This window comes from Lolium perenne, chromosome 2, assembly GCF_019359855.2.
Source record: "Lolium perenne isolate Kyuss_39 chromosome 2, Kyuss_2.0, whole genome shotgun sequence".
NCBI classification, from domain to species: Eukaryota; Viridiplantae; Streptophyta; class Magnoliopsida; order Poales; family Poaceae; genus Lolium; species Lolium perenne.
This window is the reverse complement of record NC_067245.2, coordinates 34,767,618-34,789,956: the sequence shown is the minus strand read 5'-3', so window position 1 is coordinate 34,789,956 and position 22,339 is coordinate 34,767,618. Positions and strand designations below refer to the sequence as shown.

Sequence of the window (22,339 nt, the reverse complement as noted above, 5' to 3'; positions counted from 1 at the left end):
CCCTCATTTGTCTGTTTGGTGAGGTGAAACCTATTCACCGTCCTACCACGGACCGTTTTCGTCCGCCGTGACCGGAAATACGTCTGGGGTCTGCTCCAGCGGGGCAACGCAAAGTGACCGGGTCGTTCGCGGAGACGCAAACCTGGCCTAAATATGCGCTTAGGATGCGTCTCTGGCGGATGCTCGGCGGACGCGGAAAGTGTCCGCTCGCGTCTGGCGGACGTTTCATCGGGCCCGTCTGGCGACGCAAAAACCCTATACCAATCGACGAAACTCCAGAAAGACTCCAGGGGCGCCGCCGCCATCGCGAAACTCCGTTTCGGGGGACAGAATCTCTGTTCCGGCACGCCGCCGGGACGGGGAAGTGCCCCCAGAAGCCATCTCCATCGATGCCACCGCCTCCATCATGCTCCGTGAGTAGTTCCCCCATGGACTACGGGTTCTAGCAGTAGCTAGTTGGTACTCTCGCTCCCATGTACTTCAATACAATGATCTCATGAGCTTTCTTACATGATTGAGATTCATCTTATGTAATTGGTGTTGTGTTTGTTGGGATCTGATGAATTGTTACATTATGATCAGTCTATCTATATAAGTTTGTGAAGTTATTGTTGCTGCAATCTTGTTGTGTTTAATGCTTATCACTAGTGCATGAGTGACATGATCTTAGATTTAAGCTCCATACTTATTGCTTACATTGTATCTACAAGTTGTTTGCACATGTCTATGTCCAGAACCCTTCATATCTAAAATAGTTTTTAAAGTTGTATATTTTTATTGAACAAACCAAATTTCAAATTTGAACATTTTAGATATGAACAATTTTCAAATTTAAACAATTTTTAGATATGAACAATTTTCAAATTTGAACGGTTTTTAGATATGAACAATTTTCAAATTTGTACAGTTTTCAGATTTGAACAATTTTCATTTTTTTTAAATTACAAAAATTTCAAATTATTATTTTTTATCATTTGTTTTAATTTTAACGTTTTTAAATCCTAGAAGAAAAAACAGAAAATAAAAAGAAACAGTAATAAAAAACAGAACAGAAAAATGACTAAAAAAGAAACGGCCAACTGGCCCAACACCCGAACTGGGCCGACCCGTACCGCGCGTTACGCGCCGACCTGGTCGGTGTATAGGGAATCCCGGTCAGCCCCGTCGTTGCATTCCGGCCGGAATGGGATGTTGTGAACCAGGTCTTCTCGGAGCCATTGGGCCAAGTACAGATTTGCCGCGAAAAAAAATGCAACGCAAGGCCGCTTGGTGGGGCCTATACTAATCTGTCTGGCCCCATGCTCTCGTTCCGATCCATCGGAAGCTCGAACACACGCACCGCCCCCGTGTGTGGATTTTGCCAGGACCTTACGGCACCAGTCCCTTATCACACAACATCTATTTTGTCAGAGTGCATCAAGATTGGTGCCTCATTTTGTGCAAAAAAAAACCCTAGCTTTTAACAGATTCATATCAGAAACTTCTTTTTGTTTACAAAGTTTGTTCACAATTTCGAAAGTGGATCCATTGTTGCCATGTAAAGTTCTTCCAAAATTTATATGAATATCTAACAAATTGCAATTAGTATCCACAGATTCATGAAAGACCACCAGAAATCATTGGATACATTGATTTCAATCACAGATCCACATAAGAAATCGGATTTGAGCATAAATATCTACCACAGTAAAAAATGTATCTTTGAAAAAATCTTCAAAAGATCCATAAGATCCAGGAGATTGAAGAGGAACATTCAGATCCTAACACCAGAAAAGAGGAACATTCAGATCCTAACAAAATAATAACTAGATCCTATCAAGTTGTTCACTCCCAAAATCTTGTGGGCGCATAAGCGAGGATGAACAAATGAGGAAATTCATAGAAGACTAGAACATCAAAATCTCTTGGGTTCCCCTCACAAAGAGGTGGAATTGATTGGCGAAGATGTAGATGTACTTCTCCACTCTCTCTTTTTTCTCAAGAAGATGCAAGAATTATTGTAGTAATTTTAAAAAACTAAAAAATAACATATTTTGAAAAACAGAAAAAACCAATTATAAACAACAGAAGAAGAAAAGAAAGGAGGACAAGATGTGAGTTAGCCAACGAAATGTAGATGGGCCGGCTAACCTGACGCTTCCTTGAGGCGGCACGGGCAACTGGTGTCGCTGCGGGCGACATACAAGAGCCGGGGGCTCCTATACACCGACCGAGTCGATGTGTATGGGGTGCCCCACAACCCGACAGATGTATAGTGGGCCGCGCCCCATCAGGTAAATCCTATTTTTTCATTATGTTTTTTTCTTCTTTTCAATTTATATTTTTAAAAGAAATTAACATTTCAGAAAAATCAATTTTTTCTCAAAATTGCAACATTATTTAAATCTGAATAATTCTTAAATTTGAATAATTTAAATTCAGATGTTTTCCAAATTTAACATCTTCTTCAATATTTTTAAAAAATAAACGTTTTTCTGATATAAAAGTTTTTCACAAATTTAAACATTTTTTAAAATTATTTTTTAACCATAGAAAACAGAAAATTAAATAAAAAAAATTTGCCAGCGCCTAACCGGGCCGACCCATACCGTGCATAGGTTATGCGGCCCACGGTAGATACCAACCTGGTCGGCATATAGGATTCCGCTACTGATGTCCTGTCGGTCAGCCCCGTCGTTGCGTTCCGGCCGGAATGGGATTTCTCCGAGCCATTGGGCCAAGTACAGATTTGCCGCGACAAAAAATGCAACGCAAGGCCGCTTGGTGAGGCCCATACTAATCTGTCTGGCCCCATGCTCTCGTTCCGGTCCATCGGAAGTTCATATACACGCACCGCCTCCCGCGCATTTTTTTAAATAATACACTTTTTTTTGTTTATTTCAGAAATAATACTCGGTTTTGAGATATTTCAGAAATAATACACCGTCGGGTTCGTTGAACCCGAAATTTAAAACTCGGGGTAGAGGAACCCGAAATTTCAAAATCGGGGTAGAGGAACCCGACTTATTCTTTTGGCGGGAGGGCGAAAAAGGAAAAAGAAAAGGAAAAGAAAGAATCGGGTTTTAGAAACCCGATATTAGTGAATCGGGTTAGGCGACCCCGAGATTCCCACATATTTCGGGTTACTCTACCCCGATTTTTGAAATTTCGGGTTCCTCTACCCTAATTCTGAAATTTCGGGTTCCTCTACCCCAATTCCTTCTTTTTCGCGCGGAAACAGGATTAGTCGGGTTCCTCTACCCCGATTTTTGAAATTTCGGGTTCCTCTACCCCGAGTTTCAAATTTCGGGTTTCCTGAACCCGACAGTGTATTATTTCTGAAATATCTCAAAACCGAGTATTATTTCTGAAATAAACAAAAAAATGTGTATTATTTAAAAAAAATTCGCCCGCCTCCCTGCTTACGGCGCCGTGAGCAGTACGCCAAACACTAGCAAACTCGAACCAATGAAAAGACATTATCCTCGTGAAAAAAGAAGCACTTGCACTTCGACTTTCTTCCATCGCAATTCAGTATCGCACCACATGTTCGTCAGTCCTCCCGCCATCATGTTCTATCCAGAGCGTTCACCGATGCTGCCCCTGACTTTAACCGCCGCATGTCGCCAGGATCGAGCAGGAGCTCGCACACTCACTCCGGTCGCAAAGCAAAGATCGACCGTCCTGCGCTTTGCCGTCCAGTTTGGACCCATCAACGGGGAGCAATGCTACCAGCGGTGGCCTTTAGTTTGAAGGCACTGTAACTTTGCCTTTGAAGAAGAAAAGAAGCAGAAGCTGCTGCATTGCCATCCACTGCTCCTCCTGCCTCAGATGGGCATGAACCTATGATGCTCCAGAAGCAGATGGGCTACTGTAGGACTTGCATCCTTGCCTTAAGTACGAGTTCAAAAGAAAAGGTTGCGTCGGCTGCAGAATAGTTCGGCCAGAGGTAATTAGTTTCATCTGATAGTATTCGACGGTGATCGAAGCACCAGCCCGTGCAAAAAACAAATCGGTGCTCTTAGCACTAGTGAGCCGTTATATATATATATATATAATTTGAAACTCGCAGTTTTGAGTCTCTAGAAAATCGGCCAAAAATTATATAGGAGATCGTACACCAGAAATTTCGTTTAATAATACGTTGTGTTTTGGGAAATACAAAAGGTCGAATTTCTGACAAAATATCATATATAGCTCCTGTATACCGTCAGAAATTTGTTATTTTTTTTCTATAGGCCAAATCATAATGATTTTTCTACCGAAACTTCGCACGGATATACTGACCATGTATACATATTCTTGAATTGTGTTTCCGATATACGGAAACATCATGTGTATTGGTGTTTACCAGGCAAGAACACATTGTAGAAATGATCAAAGCCAGCAAGACACAAAAAACACTTTGCTTGTGTGTAGATAACACAAACTTTGTAATCATGAGTGGCAATCCCTTGCTGTCTCTAATCATTCCTAGAAAAAACCCAAGAGCAGCTACATTCTGCTGAAGCTTAAGCTTCTACTAGTTCATCTACTGAAGCTTAAGTATCAGTGAAGGATTGTGTCTTAGAAAATGTACATTCAGATGGCACAGTGAAAATGAGTTCTATGGCAGACTTGTTTCAAAAAAAAAAAAAGAGTTCTATGACAGTGATTTCAATATATGTTGAAGAAGGTGATGATGATTTATTTGCTTATAATGTTGATAAATATGTCGATGATCACAACGAGAAGGAAATTTGGGTGGAACATGAAGATGAGACACCCTTGAGGATGATGATCTGTGTCTGGGAGAAGAAAATAGACAAAAGTTGAAGAATAAGTTCAAGGCATTTAATACAAAAGTTGACATGAGCCCTTTTCTCAGCCCGAGCTCCTATGTACAATGGCGGCAGGAGAAGAGAAACGCAACGGCGGCACAGCTCTCTTGGTACGATATGATCATGGGACCAGAGTTCGGTTAATTTGTTTCCAAGAAAGATAAGCTAGTGTTCCTGAAAGCTGGAGACAGACTCCATTATCTGTGGGGTTCAAGTTCAGGACCATCATCTCTCGCCTTTACATTAGCAGCCATGCCCTCCTGGCCTGCCTTTTAGCAGCAGTGCCTCGGCACGAACCCTGAGTTCGCGGAGCTGATGGCAAATTAGCGTGAGTACGTGACACGTATATCAATCAACACAGCTAGGTGGTAGCTGGACAGAGATCTTCTTATTCAATTATGCAGATGCATTCAGGTTCTAGCTTAATTATAGAGGGAAAATACTAAAATTAGATGGATTTGCTGATTGACATCCAGGGAGTGCCATATACTACACAATATGGCATGGTGATCTACAAAAAACAATATGTCATGGCAAGTGGAGAGAACATGCAGGCAACACTATGATTGCCGATTCGTCTTCAGGAAAATATATGTATTACTACATGCTTGCAATCATGTCATACCATATTTATATGTTGTCGACAAACAAAGATTATCATGTATGTTCATAAATAATTGGTTTACTTTCATACTATATATTATTGAGGTTAGTTTCTGTTATAACTGGCACTGGATGGATGCCATTTCCCTTGGTTGTATGCACACTACTTTCTTCCTCCTTCCTTTTCTAGCATTTAGCAGGATCCTCGGTGTCCAATCAGCGTACAAGAGAAGGTTCGGTGTCGATAGTTGCCGGCCACTATCTCCGCAGCAATCGCATAAACAACAACGGGAACACAACTGTCTCAACTTTCAACCTCCTCCTCGGCGCCTCGTCAAATTTTCTATGCCAAAATCCATCAGCACAAATACTATAAAATACACCAACTCAGCAAGATCAGAAGAAGATCGCCAGTATTTTAGAAGGAGAACTGGGAGACCAAAAGCTCATCCGGCACTGGCAAGGCAGGCAGGCAGCACCAGCTACAAGCCTTCTGTTCTTTTCCAGAGCTGTTCGAACCTGGCAGGAAACGCTTTCGAAGCTGTTGGAACTTCTTCCATGAACTTGGATCCACGTCGTTTGTTGCCAAAAGCTTCACCGGACCTAACACTACCCAATCATTGTGCTATCTTCAAATCAAGGTGAAAAATATCCAGAAGATCTAGGTACTACTTAGGCATGACTTGATGACTGGGACTGAAAGGTGCAGGCAGGCAGGCAGATCAGAGATCTCATTTCAGCACAAAACAACAATCCTGCTATATATGGCATCAGCAAAGATATGTGATTAAGTTGCCGAACAGTAGCCTGAATCTGATTGCTTGAATTGTGTTGCAGATTGATGTATACATGTGATGTTGTGATCAGATACTGTTGTTGCAGTTGTTTCTAGCTACATGCGTGCTGACCTCTGCAGGTTAAACATGCACCTAGCTTAGCTGATTAATCTATCCCTGTCATGGCTGGGGAGCAAGTTGCACAAAATTTCAACCATTTTCTGTGACTTTCGCTGAATGCAGAGTCGCGGATAAGCCATCATCACAGGCTGACCCTGGAACACACACAATGCTGATGCCTCAGCTGCCACTGAGTTTCAGTTGGGCTGGACCCATTTTGGTGTAGCATCATTGGGAGTTGGCAAATGGACAAGACACGATCATTCACTCCAGGAAAGGAGAACAAAACTGAGGTATCACTGCCTGCCTCCCATGCCAGGTCCCAAAAACATTGTACAATGTGGAGACAGGAGAAGTCCAAGGATGTTCCTCCAGGTACCCGGTAAAACAAAAGAATTTCTAATACATGCTGCTACCCTCATGTAATAACAAACAAAAAAAACATTTACAACTCCCAGACTGGCTTGCGCACTTGTGGTTACAGCTTTCCTATCTGTAAGTTGAATCACTAAGTTACCCTCTCCTACCTACAAAAATATTAGTGAGCCCTATGTATCTTCTATGTATAACATAAACTAATTTATATTTACGCGATAGCCTGACCATTTCTGGGAGCAACCCTCTCAACCAGAAGACGCACTCATCCATTCTTGCGCAGACAATTGACCGCGCACAAGTACGGATACCCCACTTCGCTGTGCAGAGGTCAAACATTCAGTTGACATTTCAAATTTCATCTGCATCGGGGGGCCTCGTTCAGTTGTCAAGCTTCGGGATGTTTTTCAGCTGTCTTCTTGAAATGCTTTGTATATGAAATCTTTAAAACGTCTCGAGTACAGCTTTGGATCCACCGCTGATATTGAGGTTGGGTCATGCTGAAAAGACTTGTACGCGTGCTCAAACTTTTTGCTGATGTCGTAATCTTGTAGTATGTCTATAATCCCAAAATACAATATAACATCATAGCATTCCCCGGTTGGCTCTCCAAGGAGCTGCGGCTCGCAGTCATTCTTCCTACTAGTCAGTTCAGCTCTTGCAGGAATTCGTGTCCCGAGTTTGATTTTAGACAACCTGTTCATTCAAAATATTCAGATGAATATCTCAAGCAAATATAGAAACAGTACAAACAAGGATTTATGTAGTAATTCTGTAGCCATTTCCTTAATATCAGTTGTCATATTTACTACTACTGGTAAGTTAGTTGACATCACACAGTGTCATATTTACTACCTGCTGGTATTTTTTATTAAATTGTTTCACTTTTCAAGACAAAGTTAATTACTACAAAATTTTGTGAAAGATGAAGCTGTTCTCACTGGAACTAAAATGCTGCTTAAGAACTACCAAATATCCTTGAGCAAACAGATCGTTTCAGGCATAAGCAAATGGCTTGAACCTAGCAATATTCGATGATTGGTTGGTATGAGGCCTACCTAGTATTAATTACGACACAAGGATCGACCATGCAGATATTTTAGCAGCACTATTACTCTAATCAAAGTTGCATTGCAGTAGAACGTAAGTACATGGTACAACAGATAAGGGTGCTAAAATATCTAGCTTACCCATTTGGATCAGCAAGAAACTGATCTCTATGTAGCCGAGGTGTTGATACCGTGTCGATATCATTGTCAGCGGAACCTTCAACCAAAACAAACAGTGCAAATTGTAAGGTATAAATAACAAAACTGATTATTCTTTAATAATTTTGCGGATGTGTTTTGAGTTTTCCAACCAACCATCAGTCAGAAGCTTCTGTCCATTATGCTTAAAATGAACACCCACCAGGAGGCTGTAGTCCATAATCTTCTCCTGCTCAAGAAAATCACAATCCCTGTCCACTTGCCTGCATCAATACAATTAACCTATTTATTAACATTGATGGAAGAAATGCACATATTTCTAGTAAAAACTAAAATCAAACATAAACTTGAACATCAAAAGAAGATGATCGCACCTTTGAAACTCTTGAAACCATTGCTTCTTTAATCTAAATATGAAGTTCAGATCAAGGTCTTTCAGAGTTGTATACTGGTCAATCTCAGTTTGTGGCTTGCCAGTTGTGCGGCCAAGAGACGAGCCTTTCAGATCAAAACGCCTATGGATAGAATTGTCAGAGCAGAATAGATTTCCCATTATGACAAAGCGAACCTGGGTAGTAGTGCAACAGCAAACAGTTAGGACACATATTGTATATAATGAGATAGCGCTAAGGATGAAGAAAGAATATACAGTTGCATTTATCTCTAACCTTCTTCTGATTTGCCCCAGCTAACTTAACACAATGTAGACCGAAAAACTTGGTTACAAGAGTATCCTCAAACGCACGAACATGGTTGTAGTAAGCTGGAAGCATCTTCAAAAGCATCTGTAACGTTAACAAGTGTTTCTCACATTCAGAATAAAACTTCTGGCCTTATTTACAAAGCTTAGAAAGCCCGGAGACAGAGGGAATCACGATGAACTAACCTTCACTTCCGATTTCTTCATTGTCTTTATCATGTACCGGTCATCATGTGTTAGGTAAAAGAAGCTTCCACTCTTACCAGGAGACGAGAGCTCCCGGAGTGCTTCGTTTCCACAGAGGGATAACATGTATTCGGCAGCATCCACCTTGAACAGCTTGCGCAATGTCCTGCAATTCAGTTCAGGAAAAATGGTATGTTGATCAGCAAAATTACACAGGATACATCATGTGCCTTTGAAATAGGGAGTGATGAGCGATGACTAACCGGAACACCTGCGGGCAGTAATCCTTCCATTTGAAGTCACAAGAATTGTGCCGCGGAGTGTGTTTTGAGCCTTCCTGGGGGAACTTGGTCCATACTTTTTCCCTTGGGTCGAAAGCCGATGATTTGAGATCAAGCGTAACTGGACCTTGCTTCCCAACAGCATGCCTGTGTCAACACATCATTGTTATGTTAAGGCAGAGATACACTTTAAGTATGCATTAAAAAAATGACTAATATATGTCTGTATTGATTGAGGATCACACGGTTTAAGCCTTCACTCACTACCATGTAATCAATTTTTTGATTGGCGGCAAAACTAACAATTCTTTTCATCTCCTACGGTTTCATGATTCGAAGCAAACACCTTGCTGATTCAAATGATAATTCCCCTAATTCAGACTTGTAAATCAGCAAAGGTACTAAAATGAATGCAAACTTTCTCGAGTTGATCAAATCTCACAACAAACATTTCCCCAAAATCTTGATAATTCACACAACTAGTAGCCTAGTAGGTAATGATGATGAAGGCAAATGAAGCAACCCACCTGATCCCGAGCTGCAAGTTGAGCATGAGCTCGTACTGCTTGTGTCCCTTGACGATGGTCTCCCCCTGCTGCTTGGCCTCCCGCGGCGGCGGCGCCACCCACTTTGCGATGCGTGGCGCCGGCGAGGGCGGCGGCATAAGTGCTAAAGCGTCCGCGCCGTCCTCCGTCCTCATGCTCCTCCTCGCGTCGTCGACCAAGGCGGCGCCGTCCACAATGTCGCAGGTGATGTCGCCGTCGGACTCCCAGATACAGATCTTGTCGTACTTGCGGTCGCCGACGGAGCAGTTGCTGAGGCCGGAGACGGAGCTGGAGCGGCGATTGGCCGTCCGGTTGCCGGAGCTGTTGAGCGGCTTGAGCACGGGCGTGGACTCGGAGCCGCCGCTGCCCATGAATCCCGGGAGCTCCCTGGCGAAGACGTCGCGGGGGTCGCGCGCCCTCGGGGACGACGCGGCGGCGGACGGGTAGTAGACGCCCTTCTGCTGGACAATGCCGGAGGGGCTGTCGCGGGTCCAGAAGCCGACGTAGACGCTGCCGTCGGCCCATCGGAAGGTGCCCTGGCCGCGCGGGCATCCGTCCTCCCACCCGCCGTCGTATCGGTTCCCGTTGGACCAGGCGAGCGCGCCGCGGCCGTGGATGAGGCCCGCGCGCCACTCCCCGTCGTACTCGGTCCCGTTGCGCCAGACGTAGCGCCCGTTCCCGTCCTGCAGGCCGGAGCGCCACTCGCCGTCGTAGTGGTCGCCGTTGGCGTAGCTCTTGCGGCCGGCGCCGTGCTTGAGGTTCATGGACCAGGCGCCGCGGTAGGTGTCGCCCGCCGCGCCCGTGTAGGTGCCGGCGCCGTCCATGAAGCCGTCCCGGAACTCGCCCTCGTAGGTGGCGCCCGACGGCCAGGAGAACTTGCCCCGGCCCGTGGCCTTGCCGTGCCGCCAGTCGCCCTCGTACATGCACCCGTCCGTCCACAGGTACTTGCCCGCGCCGTGCGGCGCGCCGCCGCGCCACTGGCCCGTGTAGAAGTCGCCGTTGGGGAGGCCGCGCTCGACGTAGGCGTGGTTGTTGGGGTGGTGGTCGGCGTCGTCGACGCCGGCGGAGGAGGAGGCGGAGGAGGAGGCCGTCTCGGAGTCGTCGGCGGCCAGCATCGGGGCCACCCGGCGCCTGCCCCCGGGCTGCTGCTGCTGCCCCTTGCGCACCGTCGCCTCCCACGCCCTGGCCACGGTGTGCTCGTGCATTGGGCGCGCCCGCCTGTCCCGGCCTGCCAGACTTGGTTCGTCTCCTCGTTCCTCTCCCGCCGCCGCCGCCGTTGTCTCTGGACGCGCTGCGCTGCTGCTCTGGTCGGTGGATCTAGCACCGCTGGGAGCCGCACGCGCGCAGCCTCCACGGCGGCATTGCTTGGTTAATGGTGCGAGGAATTAATGGGGACACGCGAGCGAGCGGGCGAGGGAAGGAAAGAAATGTGCTTTGGGGGTGAGGGGTTGGAGGAAGAAGACAGGGGAGGAGGAAGTGGTGGAAGGGGTGTCTTTTCGCTTTGTTTTTGTCTGTTTTATCTGCCTTTGATGCAGCAACACACCCGTCTGGAAATCTGTCAAATTCTCGCACAATCCTTATGCTCCCCGCGACGGCGCGACACTTCTCTTGTTATGATAAAATAAACTGTTTCTGGTTCTTGTTTGTTCTAACGTTGGACACTAAACCATCTGTCTAATTTTTGTTTCTTCGATCGATCTCACAACAAATTTATAAACTTAGTTGTGCAACCAGATGATTGTGCTGCGATGCAAACAGGTTTCGGTAGTTATGGTGGTGGTTTTCGGTTGTTAGTGCTCGATGCTTTGTCTTCTTCCCCTACCTAGGTTAATGCGTGGGTTCTAGTGCTGTCCCTAACCTCGGTTTAGCATCGGTACTACTCCTACTAGCCAGCTAAATCAATCAATCGCTAGCTTAATTTAGGGGATTGTCTGCTCGGCAAGTCTTTCTCCTATATACAGCAAACCAAGGTCTCCAATACAGTAAGCAAGCCATCATCAGCAGCAGGAAACCTTCCCATGACGTGGCCGAACGACAGGGAAACAAGATTACAAGAATCAGTTTATACAGATAATATAATATGCACTTCTCCAAATAAAACCAGTTTACTTTCTTAAGGGGGTTTAATTAATACTCTAGCATTTGACAGTTTACTTGACAATTATTCAGCCTTGCAATTGACTTTCCAGCCTCCGTTGGGGCAGCGTCCGTCGGGTGCCTTGTCTCTGTACCTAGCATACCTGCAGGACCAGCCTCAGCTGCCAAGTGTATTTAGTAACCTTGTTATGCCACATTTAGCCATTTGCAGCAGTGCTAGCACAGTAGCATGGTCCTAATCTCTTCTTGATCTGCAGGTCTAACAAGTTGTTTAACTAGTTGGTGAGCCCATTAAAGAGTGTTGCTACAAAAACCACATAGCCAAATCCAGCACCTGTGAAGCTGGAGAAAAAAGTAGCTGTGATCACGGATCAGGAGGTAGACATGCGTGCCATCTTCTCTGAGGAGCAGATTTGGTCCTGCCGTTGGTTGTTCTTGTGTCATGCGAGGCAGGCATGTACTCCCTGTCATACTTAAACATGGAGATGTGCTTTAAGATTCAGCTGACTTTAGCCGCCCTTCCTTCTCTCGTAGCCAATTAACTTCTGGGAGGAATACTGTGTTCTGAGATCAATGGCGGAGTGAAGAGAGAGCCTGGTTGCGAAAAGTACCAACAGAACCCACGAAACATGGCACGGCAACGGATTAACTCACCTCCCCTGAGAAAGTTACAACAAGACCAATTTGCATGGGCTCAACTCTGGAATTTACAAGAAAATGATTTTTTTTTGTAGACAAAAGAATCACATCCACCGTCTCAAGCATAATAACGGGTGGATCACCGATCATGAGCATAAAGAAGGAATTATTCATTCACACTTCATTTCGGTCATGGGAAGAGGTGAAGCTCGGAAGGTGGACTTTCAACGGGACGGCATGGCATTGAAAAAACCCGGGTTTGCATGCTTTGGGTGAATCTTTCACCGAGGAGGAGGTCTTATATGTCATCGAGCAAATGCCGGGAGACAATGCACCGGGGCCGGATGGTTCCACAGGGTTGTTCTTCAAGAAGTGTTGGAAAATTATCATATCAGATATCATGAGGGTTTTTAACCTCTTTGGAAATCTCCATGCCTCCAATTTGCATGGGCTCAACTCCGCAAATGTTGTCCTATTGCCCAAAAAGGAGGGGGGAAGAGATCTTGGACTTTAGGCCAATAAGTCTAATCTACTCCGTTGCAAAGTAAATCACCAAAGTGCTCTCCTTCGTCTTGGGCCTTTCATTAGTGAGCTTATGTCAGATGCCTAAAGTGCCTTCATTAAGAGAAGAAGCATCCGTGACAACTTCCTCTACATCAAAAATATGGCAACAAGATTGCGGAAAAACAAAACCCATAACCTCATTTTCAAGCATGACATTCGCGAAGCCTTTGATTCCAAGCGATGGGACAATTGGATTGATCTCCTTCAACATAAAGGGTTTCTGATTACCTTCCGTCATTGGATCACCGCCCTCTTCGTCGCTTGTACTCCTCGTGTCCTCCTCAATGGGGGTGGCCGACCCTCCCATTGCCCATTGCCGGGGCCTTCGCCAGGCGGATCCATTTTAACAACTGCTTTACCCGACCATCTCATAGGGGATTCTTCACAAAGTCCCGAGCCGGGGACCCATCGCACTTCCTTGAATGCCAATGACACGGTGGTCTTCCTTGCCCCACACAAAGACGACATTCAAAACCTTGCTAGCATTCTTGAGGCTTTTGGTGAGGTCGCCAGCCTTCTTACAAACATCCAAAAGAGCTCCGGCGTACCTATTTACTGCGGGGATCTAAATTTGGAGGACATTCTTGAGGGCCTTCCGGAGCTAAGATCTAAGTTCCCCATAAGATGCCTTGGTCTAACTCTTTCGGTTTGGCGATTAAAAAGAGTGGACTTTCAATATCTTGAGGATAAATTGGCGGGAAAATCCCAACAACTTGGGATGGAAAATTCATTAACATAGCCTGCCAAACCGCTCTTGTGAAATCTGTTCTTGCCTCGCAAGCTATCTACCACCTCACCCGCTCATTATTCCGTCGTCTGTCTAAAACAATATGAAGAAGATCGAGAGAGCCTTCGTTTGGTCGGCTACCGACAAGGTCACGCGAGACCAATGCAAAATAAATTGGGAGACGGTTTGCCGCCCCAAAGAGCTTGGGGGACTTGGGGTTCTAAGCCTTTAGAAATTTTCAAGGGCCCTAAGATTTTGATGGCCTTGGCTTGAGTGGACGGATCTGAGCAAATTTCGGATTGGATTAGGAAATCCTCGCATGGAGGTGGACAAGGACCTCTTCTATGCCTCGATGGCAATTGTGGTGTGCAATGGTAAAAAAGACGCCCTTTTGGGATGCCCCAAGGCTAAATGGCTCCAAGCCAGAAGGCATTCCCCCCCTCATTTTTTGCGGTGTCCAAAAGGAAAAAGTGGTGTGTCAACAAAGCTTTGACCAACGAGGATTGAATTGCTAAGATTAACACCACTGAAGACTTCTCTTTCTCTCATATGGGGCAATTTGTTGACCTTTAGATTCAACTACAAGACTTCCGCCTAAATGAGGTTTTGGGGGATACTATATCTTGGACGCTCACGGGTGATGGCCAATACTCAGCAGCCTCGTCAAATAAAGCGTAATTCTTTGGGGCTACCAACACCGACATGAAAAGGGTGGTGTGGAAAGTTTGGGCGCCACCAAAGGTGATTCGCGTGGCTTGCACTACAAAATACGCTATGGAAGGAAGATCGCTTGCAAAAGCGTGGGTGGCTAAATTGTGGACCTTGTCCGCTTTCTAAAAGAGCCACATAATCGATTGACCACCTTCTTGTTCATTTCTCATACACACAAAGGCTTTTGGGCCTCATCAAGGAATGGCTAGGCCTCTACTTCATTGACCTCTAACAATGGCCAACAAAGTCGCTTAAATATTGGTGGCTCCTCATCAACGAATCATCCTCCCCAAACTGGAAACTCATCGCATATGTCTTCCTACTTTCTTGTTGGGAAATTTGGAATGAAAGAAATGCTGAAGTGTTTCGAAATAAGCAAATGCCTCCATTAATTAGGTGATCCTATCAAATATTAAGAGGGATTTAAAGCTTTGGGTAGCCACGGGTGCCAAGCGTGTCAGTGAGTTGATGGCGGGAGAGTGATCTGGATTGTAATAACTTATTTACAATGTTGTAACTTTTTCTTAATTAATAGAACGAGGGAAAGCTTTGGCCTCTGTTTAGAAACAAGAAAACCAATTTTGTTTGATTGTAGTCTTAGCATCCATCAATAAGTGTTTTTTTTGAAAGTCGAATATTTTAAAATTTGACCAAATTTTTATATAGAATTAGAAACATATGTGGCATCAAATCACCACTCCCTCCGTCCATAAAAGGATGTCTTAGATTTATCTAAATTTAGATTTAGATGTATCTATACACTAAATAGTGTCTACATACATATAAATTTTGATAGACCTAAAAAAATCTTTTTATGGACAATGGTAATATACTATTGAGCTCCATGTCAAGTTCAATCTAGCGATATTAATTTAGTATCATAAAATATTTCACTTTTTTTCTTCTAATGAGTCAAAGTTAATAAAATTTGATTTACGATATATTCAAATATACACTTGTTTGAGGACGGGGTCGAGGCCTCGAGGGAGTATATTGTTTACCATGATCTTAACTTTTGATAAACCAAATTAATAAGCAACGTTGTAGTTTCTTCTGCCCTTTTTCTTCTATGAAGAGTTTCTCCTGTCCTGCCGTGCACCGCCATCGAAATAAAAGACCACACAAACCATGTCGTCGTGCGACCGAGCAAGTGATCGGATCTCGATCCATTTCTTTAAGCTGCGTCCTTGCCTGCAGTTAGGTCACCCTGCCCGCACTGCTGTTTTTATTTTGCCTAGCAATATGTCTTTTGGTCGGGCCATGAACCTGACCAGTTCACCCTGAGCCAATGCTACTGCGTCTCACGTATACTTAACTGACTATTCCAATGTGTCAAGAGACACAGGTGCACAACGGGATTGGCCAAAAAATAGTGTTGGACATATTGTGAGGTCAACAGCAATGTTCTTGCACAGCTTCACTGTTCTTCTTGTCCTGCCCTTCAATGACGTTTTTGTCTTTCGATTTGCTGTTCAGATATATGTACTAATCCGATTCCAATCCAACAATATGGTGAGTAAATACTAAAAAAAACGCTGGAGTGCTGTTGGACAGAGCAGATGGGGCAAACCTAAAAATGCAGCTGTGTTCCTTCTGCAAACCTTGTTCCAGAAAGAAATAAACTAAGCGAGAACAAATTGGAGATCTCTGAACTCTGAAGGATTTGGAGGCTGGTGTCGTGCACTGTGCAAAAATCACAAAGAATAAATAGAGGCACAGGACGTGTCTGATGGAGGGGGGAGGAAGAAAAATGTATACAGGAAAGTGACTCATGGCACGCACGTCGCAGAATGAGGACGAACCAGTCCTGCTACACGACGACCTAAAAATGGATGTACATGCTTTATCTTTTTCATATATGAAATGCATTGACTTCATTATAATGGGGCCGGTGCACTATCTGTGAAAAGAATGCTACATTTCCCCACAAAAAAAACATATATTGTTCCAATTACTTGTCATAAATGGAGTCCGTAAAAAGCCGATAATTACTTATGCTATTTTGTAAGTACAAGAAATCTGGAATAGTTATGTGTTTCTGTGAATATAATGCATTGGTCGTGGGACAGAGATTTGGTGCTCCTGGGCACCAATGCTCCTACTATTTTAGAAAAAATAAAATTCACATTTATATGTTTCAAAAAAATTAGAAAAAAATTATGGTGTAGCCAATGAATTGTCCCATAAATGTGCAAAATTTCAATTTCAAATACAATAAATTCTAGGCTACACAAAAATAAAAAATATTTGGATCTGGGTATGCATATTTCAAATCTCCAAATTTCAACAGATTTTGTCTCTTTTATGTAGTCTACAATATAAAGAATTTCATACTAAAATTTTACACGTTTGTAGGTTACGTCATTTATTATGTCTAGATTTATTTTCAGATTTTTTTGAAATAAATATGTATGATTTTCGATTTTTTTAAACAGCAGGAGCACTAGTGCCCATGAGCCAAAGACACTTTTCGATTGGTCGTGTTCTATTATTTTAGACTACTCGAGGTAGTCAGCCGAGACATTTCATGTGCATATCTTAAAACCATTTTTCAAGTACCGACAATAAGTTTCCTCCATCTCTCATTGACTAAGAAAAAAGTGTTCAACTAATTAGCGGAAAACGGGAGTAAAACAATACAAACACCCTTGTCAAGGAACATGATAGCCACGTGGGCACACCCAGGCTACCTCTCACTCTACGTATGCAACCCACACTCCCCCCAAAAGAAAATGTCGTCAAGCCTACAAACAAGTGTTGTTGGAGATATGCCCAAGAGGCAATAATAAAAGTGGTTATTATATATCTTTGTGTTTATGATAAATGTTTATATACCATGCTATAATTGTATTAACCGAAATATTGATACATGTGTGTTATGTAAACAACAATGAGTCCCTAGTAAGCCTCTTAACTAGCTTGTTGATTAATAAATGATTAAAGTTTCATAATCATGAACATTGGATGTTATTAATAACAAGGTTATATCATTATATGAATGATGTAATGGACACACCCAATTAAGTGTAGCATAAGATCACGTCATTAAGTTATTTGCTATAAGATTTCGATACATAGTTACCTAGTCCTTATCGACCATGAGATCATGTAAATCACTTATACCGGAAAGGTACTTTGATTACATCAAACACCACTGCGTAAATGGGTGGCTATAAAGGTGGGATTAAGTATCCGGAAAGTATGAGTTGAGGCACATGGATCAACAGTGGGATTTGTCCATCCCGATGACGGATAGATATACTCTGGGCCCTCTCGGTGGAATGTCGTCTAAATAGCTTGCAAGCATATGAATAGTTTATAAGAGACCACATACCACGGTACGAGTAAAGAGTACTTGTCAGGAAACGAGGTTGAACAAGGTATGGAGAGATACCGATTGACATAGGCATCCCAAATGGGCCTGCCGAAGATAGTACCCGGGGTTTACTGAAGGCCCACTACCCGAAGAATAAGAAGATTCGGGAGCCCAAGATATATCAAGGAAAGTTAAGAGTTGTAATAGGAAGTGTTATTTGTAATATGGCGGGATGAGTTAGAAACCGTCCCGGACTCTGTAACTTGTATAGCACGAATCCATCGGCTCCACCTCCTATATAAAGGGGGAGCCGAGGGACGAAGAGAGAATCGAATCATTGTCTGCAAACCCTAGTTTTCATAATCGTCGAGTACTTTTCGGCTGAAACCTTCGAGATCTACTTACCCTCTACTTCCAACTAAACCCTAGCCTACAATCCATAGGCATTGACAAGTTGATACCTTGTCAATTGGCGCCGTCTGTGGGAACTAGAGGCGTAAGGAGCTGATCTCGATGGCACGCTCAAGATCTTCGACATCGTCAACCGCAAGCAACACAATGGATCGAGGTAAACAGATCGCTGCTGGTCTTGTCGATTTTGTTCCTCACCCACCCTCCCGTTTGGATGCATATGCGTATCTGGCGGAGCCCATGGAGTTGACGTTCGGAAGGTTTCACTTTCACGTCGAGAAGGAAGGATCGTATCGTGTCGAGATTCCGATTTCGTCGGGATCGTCGGTGGTCGATTCAGATTTTTCAAACTATGCATCGTCAACCGAGTCAGGAGAAGAAGAAACCTCGGCGATACGTTACGTCAGCACCAGAGCAAGAGAGAAACTCGCCAAGATCTTCAACGACATGTCGTTTGAATCATCTGCGGACTCATATATAAGCGATGGCTCAAGCGATGTCGACAGTTACGACTTCATCGACAAATCTCTCACAGTGGGCAAGGTCTTCATCAATCTCAACGATGATGTCACCAAACCCAACGTAGATCTGAGTACAAAGTATCATCAGATTTACGCCATTGAAGATCAAGAGGAGACATCGAGGCTTTCGACGATGCGGGGAAATCCATACGTCGATCCCTCCAATCTGCGACAAGGCACGGGAAACAAATACGTCGGGCCAGAGCCGCGAGATAGAGTTCAACTTTCACAAGCAGCGTGGGACAGAGCCGCGAGAGCTATGAACGGCACAGAACCAATGGCTACCACAGCCACACCAGAGGAATTGCAAGCATATCAATATAGGCTCGCACGAGCTGCCAGGGAATTGGAAAAACAGACAGCTGAGTTGAACAGGAGAAAGGAGGCAGCTTCTGCATCCAGCAGGAGAAGGGCAGATCTAAGTCGACAATCTAGAACTACGGGTGATAGCCACCGGGAGGCGCGGAATAGAGCAAGATCAAGGCTGCAACACATACCCGAAGCAGAAAGAGAGCACTTGGTCCAAAACCTCGACATGTCCTTTATGTCGATAGATACAAGAGGAAACATCATCCCTAAGACACCAGAGGCTGGGTATATGGCGACACATGCTTTTATCCTTGCATCTAAACCACCTCCGTGTGATCCAAGGGAAACAACTGTACAATATGGCGGTAGCAGAGTTGGAGCTATGGGGACAGCGTTTGTATCAACGCCTCCCGAAGGAGCGGCAAGACAAAATAGTCCACGACCCGCAAAGCAGCCGGCAGCACTCGAAGGGCCAAGTGGAGCAAGAGACACAAAGAAGCACAAGCAAGAGTCGACGTAGCGCGGCAGAGCGAAGGGATCATCGGCAATCTCCGGAGCTGACCGACGAAGATATGTGTGGCTTGCCATGCTTCACGAGGAGAGTCCGGAAAACTCGAGTCCCCTCAGGATTCAAGTTACCCGATAATTTCAAGAAGTTCGACGGCCTTCAAGATCCAGAGGATTGGCTAGTCGACTATCTGGAGACGGTGAAGCTGACAGGAGGAACTAGGGCAACAGCCATGCAAAGCATCCAGGTGCATTTGAGTGGAGCCGCACGATCTTGGATAAAGAAACTCGCTCCAGGATCCATCGACAGCTGGGAAAGTTTCGAGGATGTGTTCGTCAAGAACTTCAGGTCCACGTGCAAAAAACCCGCGTCGTTAGAGGAGTTGAGAGCGTGTCGACAAAAGCCAGATGAGCCAATGAGAAAGTACATCCAGAGGTGGAATATCATCAAAAACTCGGCAGAAAGTATATCTGACGAGAGAGCAATAGATGCGTTTGTCACAGGAGTCAGGCGTGGAGATTTTGTCGAAGATTTGGGAAGGACCAATCCAAAGACAGTATCCGCATTAATGGAGATAGCAAATAAATGGGCAGATGGAGAAGACGCTGTCCACAACAAACGGCACAGGTCGCCAGAGGAGGACCATGGTCGAAACTATCAACCGAGGCGAAGATATCCTCGGCATTACCAGAACTATGACGCTCCAGGACAAATTTCGGCAGGTTTTCGGACAAACACAGGAGGAAGCAACAGAGATGATTACCAGAGAAGCAATGAACAGCGAGGTGATAACAGGGATGATTCACGCAACAGGCAGAATAGTGGGCCTAGGTTCCCAAGACCTTTCGTGTCCCCTGAAGAGATGATGAATGGACCGTGCCAGATGCATTTTTTCCTCGACAGCAATGGTAAAAGACAGTCGAGGCACTTGCGGAAAGACCGTCGAAATTTTCAAGCAATGTTGCGGTATGCAGAACGCTAATGCGCGGGCAGCACGAGAGAAATCCTCGAGAACCCGTAAGCGAGATTCACTTGCCGCCTCCTCCGGCGATTACAGACGACAATCGGCATCGGCTCAGAATAGCGGCGACACTCGCACCACCACCTTATGTTGATCCTAACTCCAATGGAGCAAAGTGTCGATGATTCAAGGGAAGGCCGTACAATAGAGCTCAGAAAGTAATCTCACGACAGGTGTTTATGGCAGAAAAAATGCCTCCACCAACAGTTGAGTACCTTAATTGGTCAGGACAAGATATCGGCTTCACAATAGCAGATCATCCGCAGCAAGTTCCTCGACCAGGGCGATCGGCACTTATTCGCCGGCGATTATCGCGGGATTTGATGTCTCTCGAGTGTTCATAGACGCGGCGGCGCAGCTTAAACCTTATGTATGCAGATACATTGAGGAAGATGAACATATCCTTAGCAAACTTGAAACCAACGGACACAAGGTTCCACGGCATCACACCGGAGAAACCAAGTTATCCATTGGGAAAGATCAATCTCGACGTTCAGTTTGGGACCCGAGAAAATTATAGAATCGAGAGGCTCGAGTTTGAAGTCGTGGATTTTCCGTCGCAATATCACGCTCTGTTGGGACGACCAGCATATGCTAGATTTATGGCGGTGCCACATTATACATACTTGTTGTGGAGGATGCCTGGACCAAAGGGACCAATCACAGTCAAAGGAAGCTTCGCCTTAGCCGATAAGTGCGACAAAGATTTCCACCGGTTGTCAGAAACTTTCGGGATGCAAGCTGAGTACTTGGCGTCAAAAAGCATGACTGATTACGACGTCTTGCCCAGACGTTGGAAGGCCAAACAAAGAATCAACTTTCAGTACCGAGAAAAATTCAAAAGAGGTGCAGATTCACCCGATAGACCCAAAAAAGACGACATCTATCGCAAACGACATGGATATCGCATAGGAAAGCGCGCTCGTCGAGTTCCTCCGTGAGCACTGGAAAATCTTCGCATGGTGTCCAGCTGACATGCCAGGAGTACCCAGGGAACTTGCCGAGCACCACCTAAACTTGGATCCACTAGCGAGACCAATAAAACAACCTTTGCGGCGTTTTTCGGAACCAAACCGCAAAGCCATGCTGTCAGAAATCAATCGACTACAAGAAGCTGGTTTTATCAAAGAGATATTCACAGAAGCCACATGGGTAGCAAATCTTGTGCTGGTGCCGAAGAAAAACACTAAGGTCCTTCGCATGTGCGTCGACTTTACGTGTCTCAATAAACATTGTCCAAAGGATCACTTTCCCCTCCCGAGGATCGATCAAATTATCGACTCCACGGCTGGATGTGAACGTCTTTCCTTCCTGGATGCATATTCTGGTTATAACCAGATCAGATTGAAAGAAGAAGATGAAGTAAAGACCGCGTTTATTACACCTTACGGCGTGTTTTGCTACAGAACAATGCCCTTTGGTCTAAAAAATGCGGGAGCAACATATCAGAGGATGATGCAGAAGTGTTTGGCGACACAGATTGGGAAGAACGTGCAAGTATACATTGATGATGTCGTCATCACATCAAAAAAGGGGGCAACGTTGATCGAGGATCTCAAGGAAACCTTCGACAACCTTGATAAGTTCTGCCTCAAATTGAACCCAACGAAGTGTTCTTTCGGCGTCCCAGCAGGAGAACTTCTGGGATTCCTAGTCTCAGCAAGAGGGATTGAAGCAAATCCCGATAAAATACAAGCTATCGTAACAATGAGGAAGCCAACAAAGTTGAAAGAAATACAACAGCTAATCCGAGTCGCAGCTTTGAGCAGATTCGTCGCGAGGTTGGGAGAAAAAGCGCTGCCGTTCTACGCTTTGATAAAACAAGGAGATAAATTCCAGTGGAACGAAGAAGCCGACAGAGCTTTCGAGGATTTGAAGCGCACAATTTCGACACCACCAATTTTGGTGGCGCCAAAAGAAAG

General features: G+C 44.8%; 1 protein-coding gene across 1 annotated transcript; it reads right to left on the bottom strand.

The window, feature by feature from the left end:
* Positions 1 to 6,611: 6,611 nt before the first annotated feature.
* On the bottom strand, positions 6,612 to 11,099 carry LOC127331777 (phosphatidylinositol 4-phosphate 5-kinase 6). The gene is made up of 8 exons (XM_051357961.2): positions 9,576 to 11,099; positions 9,031 to 9,195; positions 8,768 to 8,933; positions 8,550 to 8,666; positions 8,256 to 8,449; positions 8,038 to 8,144; positions 7,864 to 7,939; positions 6,612 to 7,369 (listed from the first exon to the last, which is right to left on the bottom strand). The coding sequence occupies exons 1-8, from the start codon at positions 10,796 to 10,798 to the stop codon at positions 7,081 to 7,083; spliced, it is 2,337 nt and encodes a 778-aa protein (XP_051213921.1). The 5' UTR covers positions 10,799 to 11,099; the 3' UTR covers positions 6,612 to 7,080.
* Between the last annotated feature and the right edge of the window lie 11,240 nt (positions 11,100 to 22,339).

Excerpts from the sequence above, each read along its gene's own strand:
- LOC127331777 (XM_051357961.2), bottom strand. The coding sequence starts at position 10,798 with ATGCACGAGCACACCGTGGCCAGGGCGTGGGAGGCGACGGTGCGCAAG. Across the intron at positions 9,196-9,575 it reads AACTTGCAGCTCGGGATCAG|GCATGCTGTTGGGAAGCAAG; the intron begins GTGGGTTGCTTC and ends GTGTTGACACAG. Across the intron at positions 7,370-7,863 it reads TTTCTTGCTGATCCAAATGG|GTTGTCTAAAATCAAACTCG; the intron begins GTAAGCTAGATA and ends TTGAATGAACAG.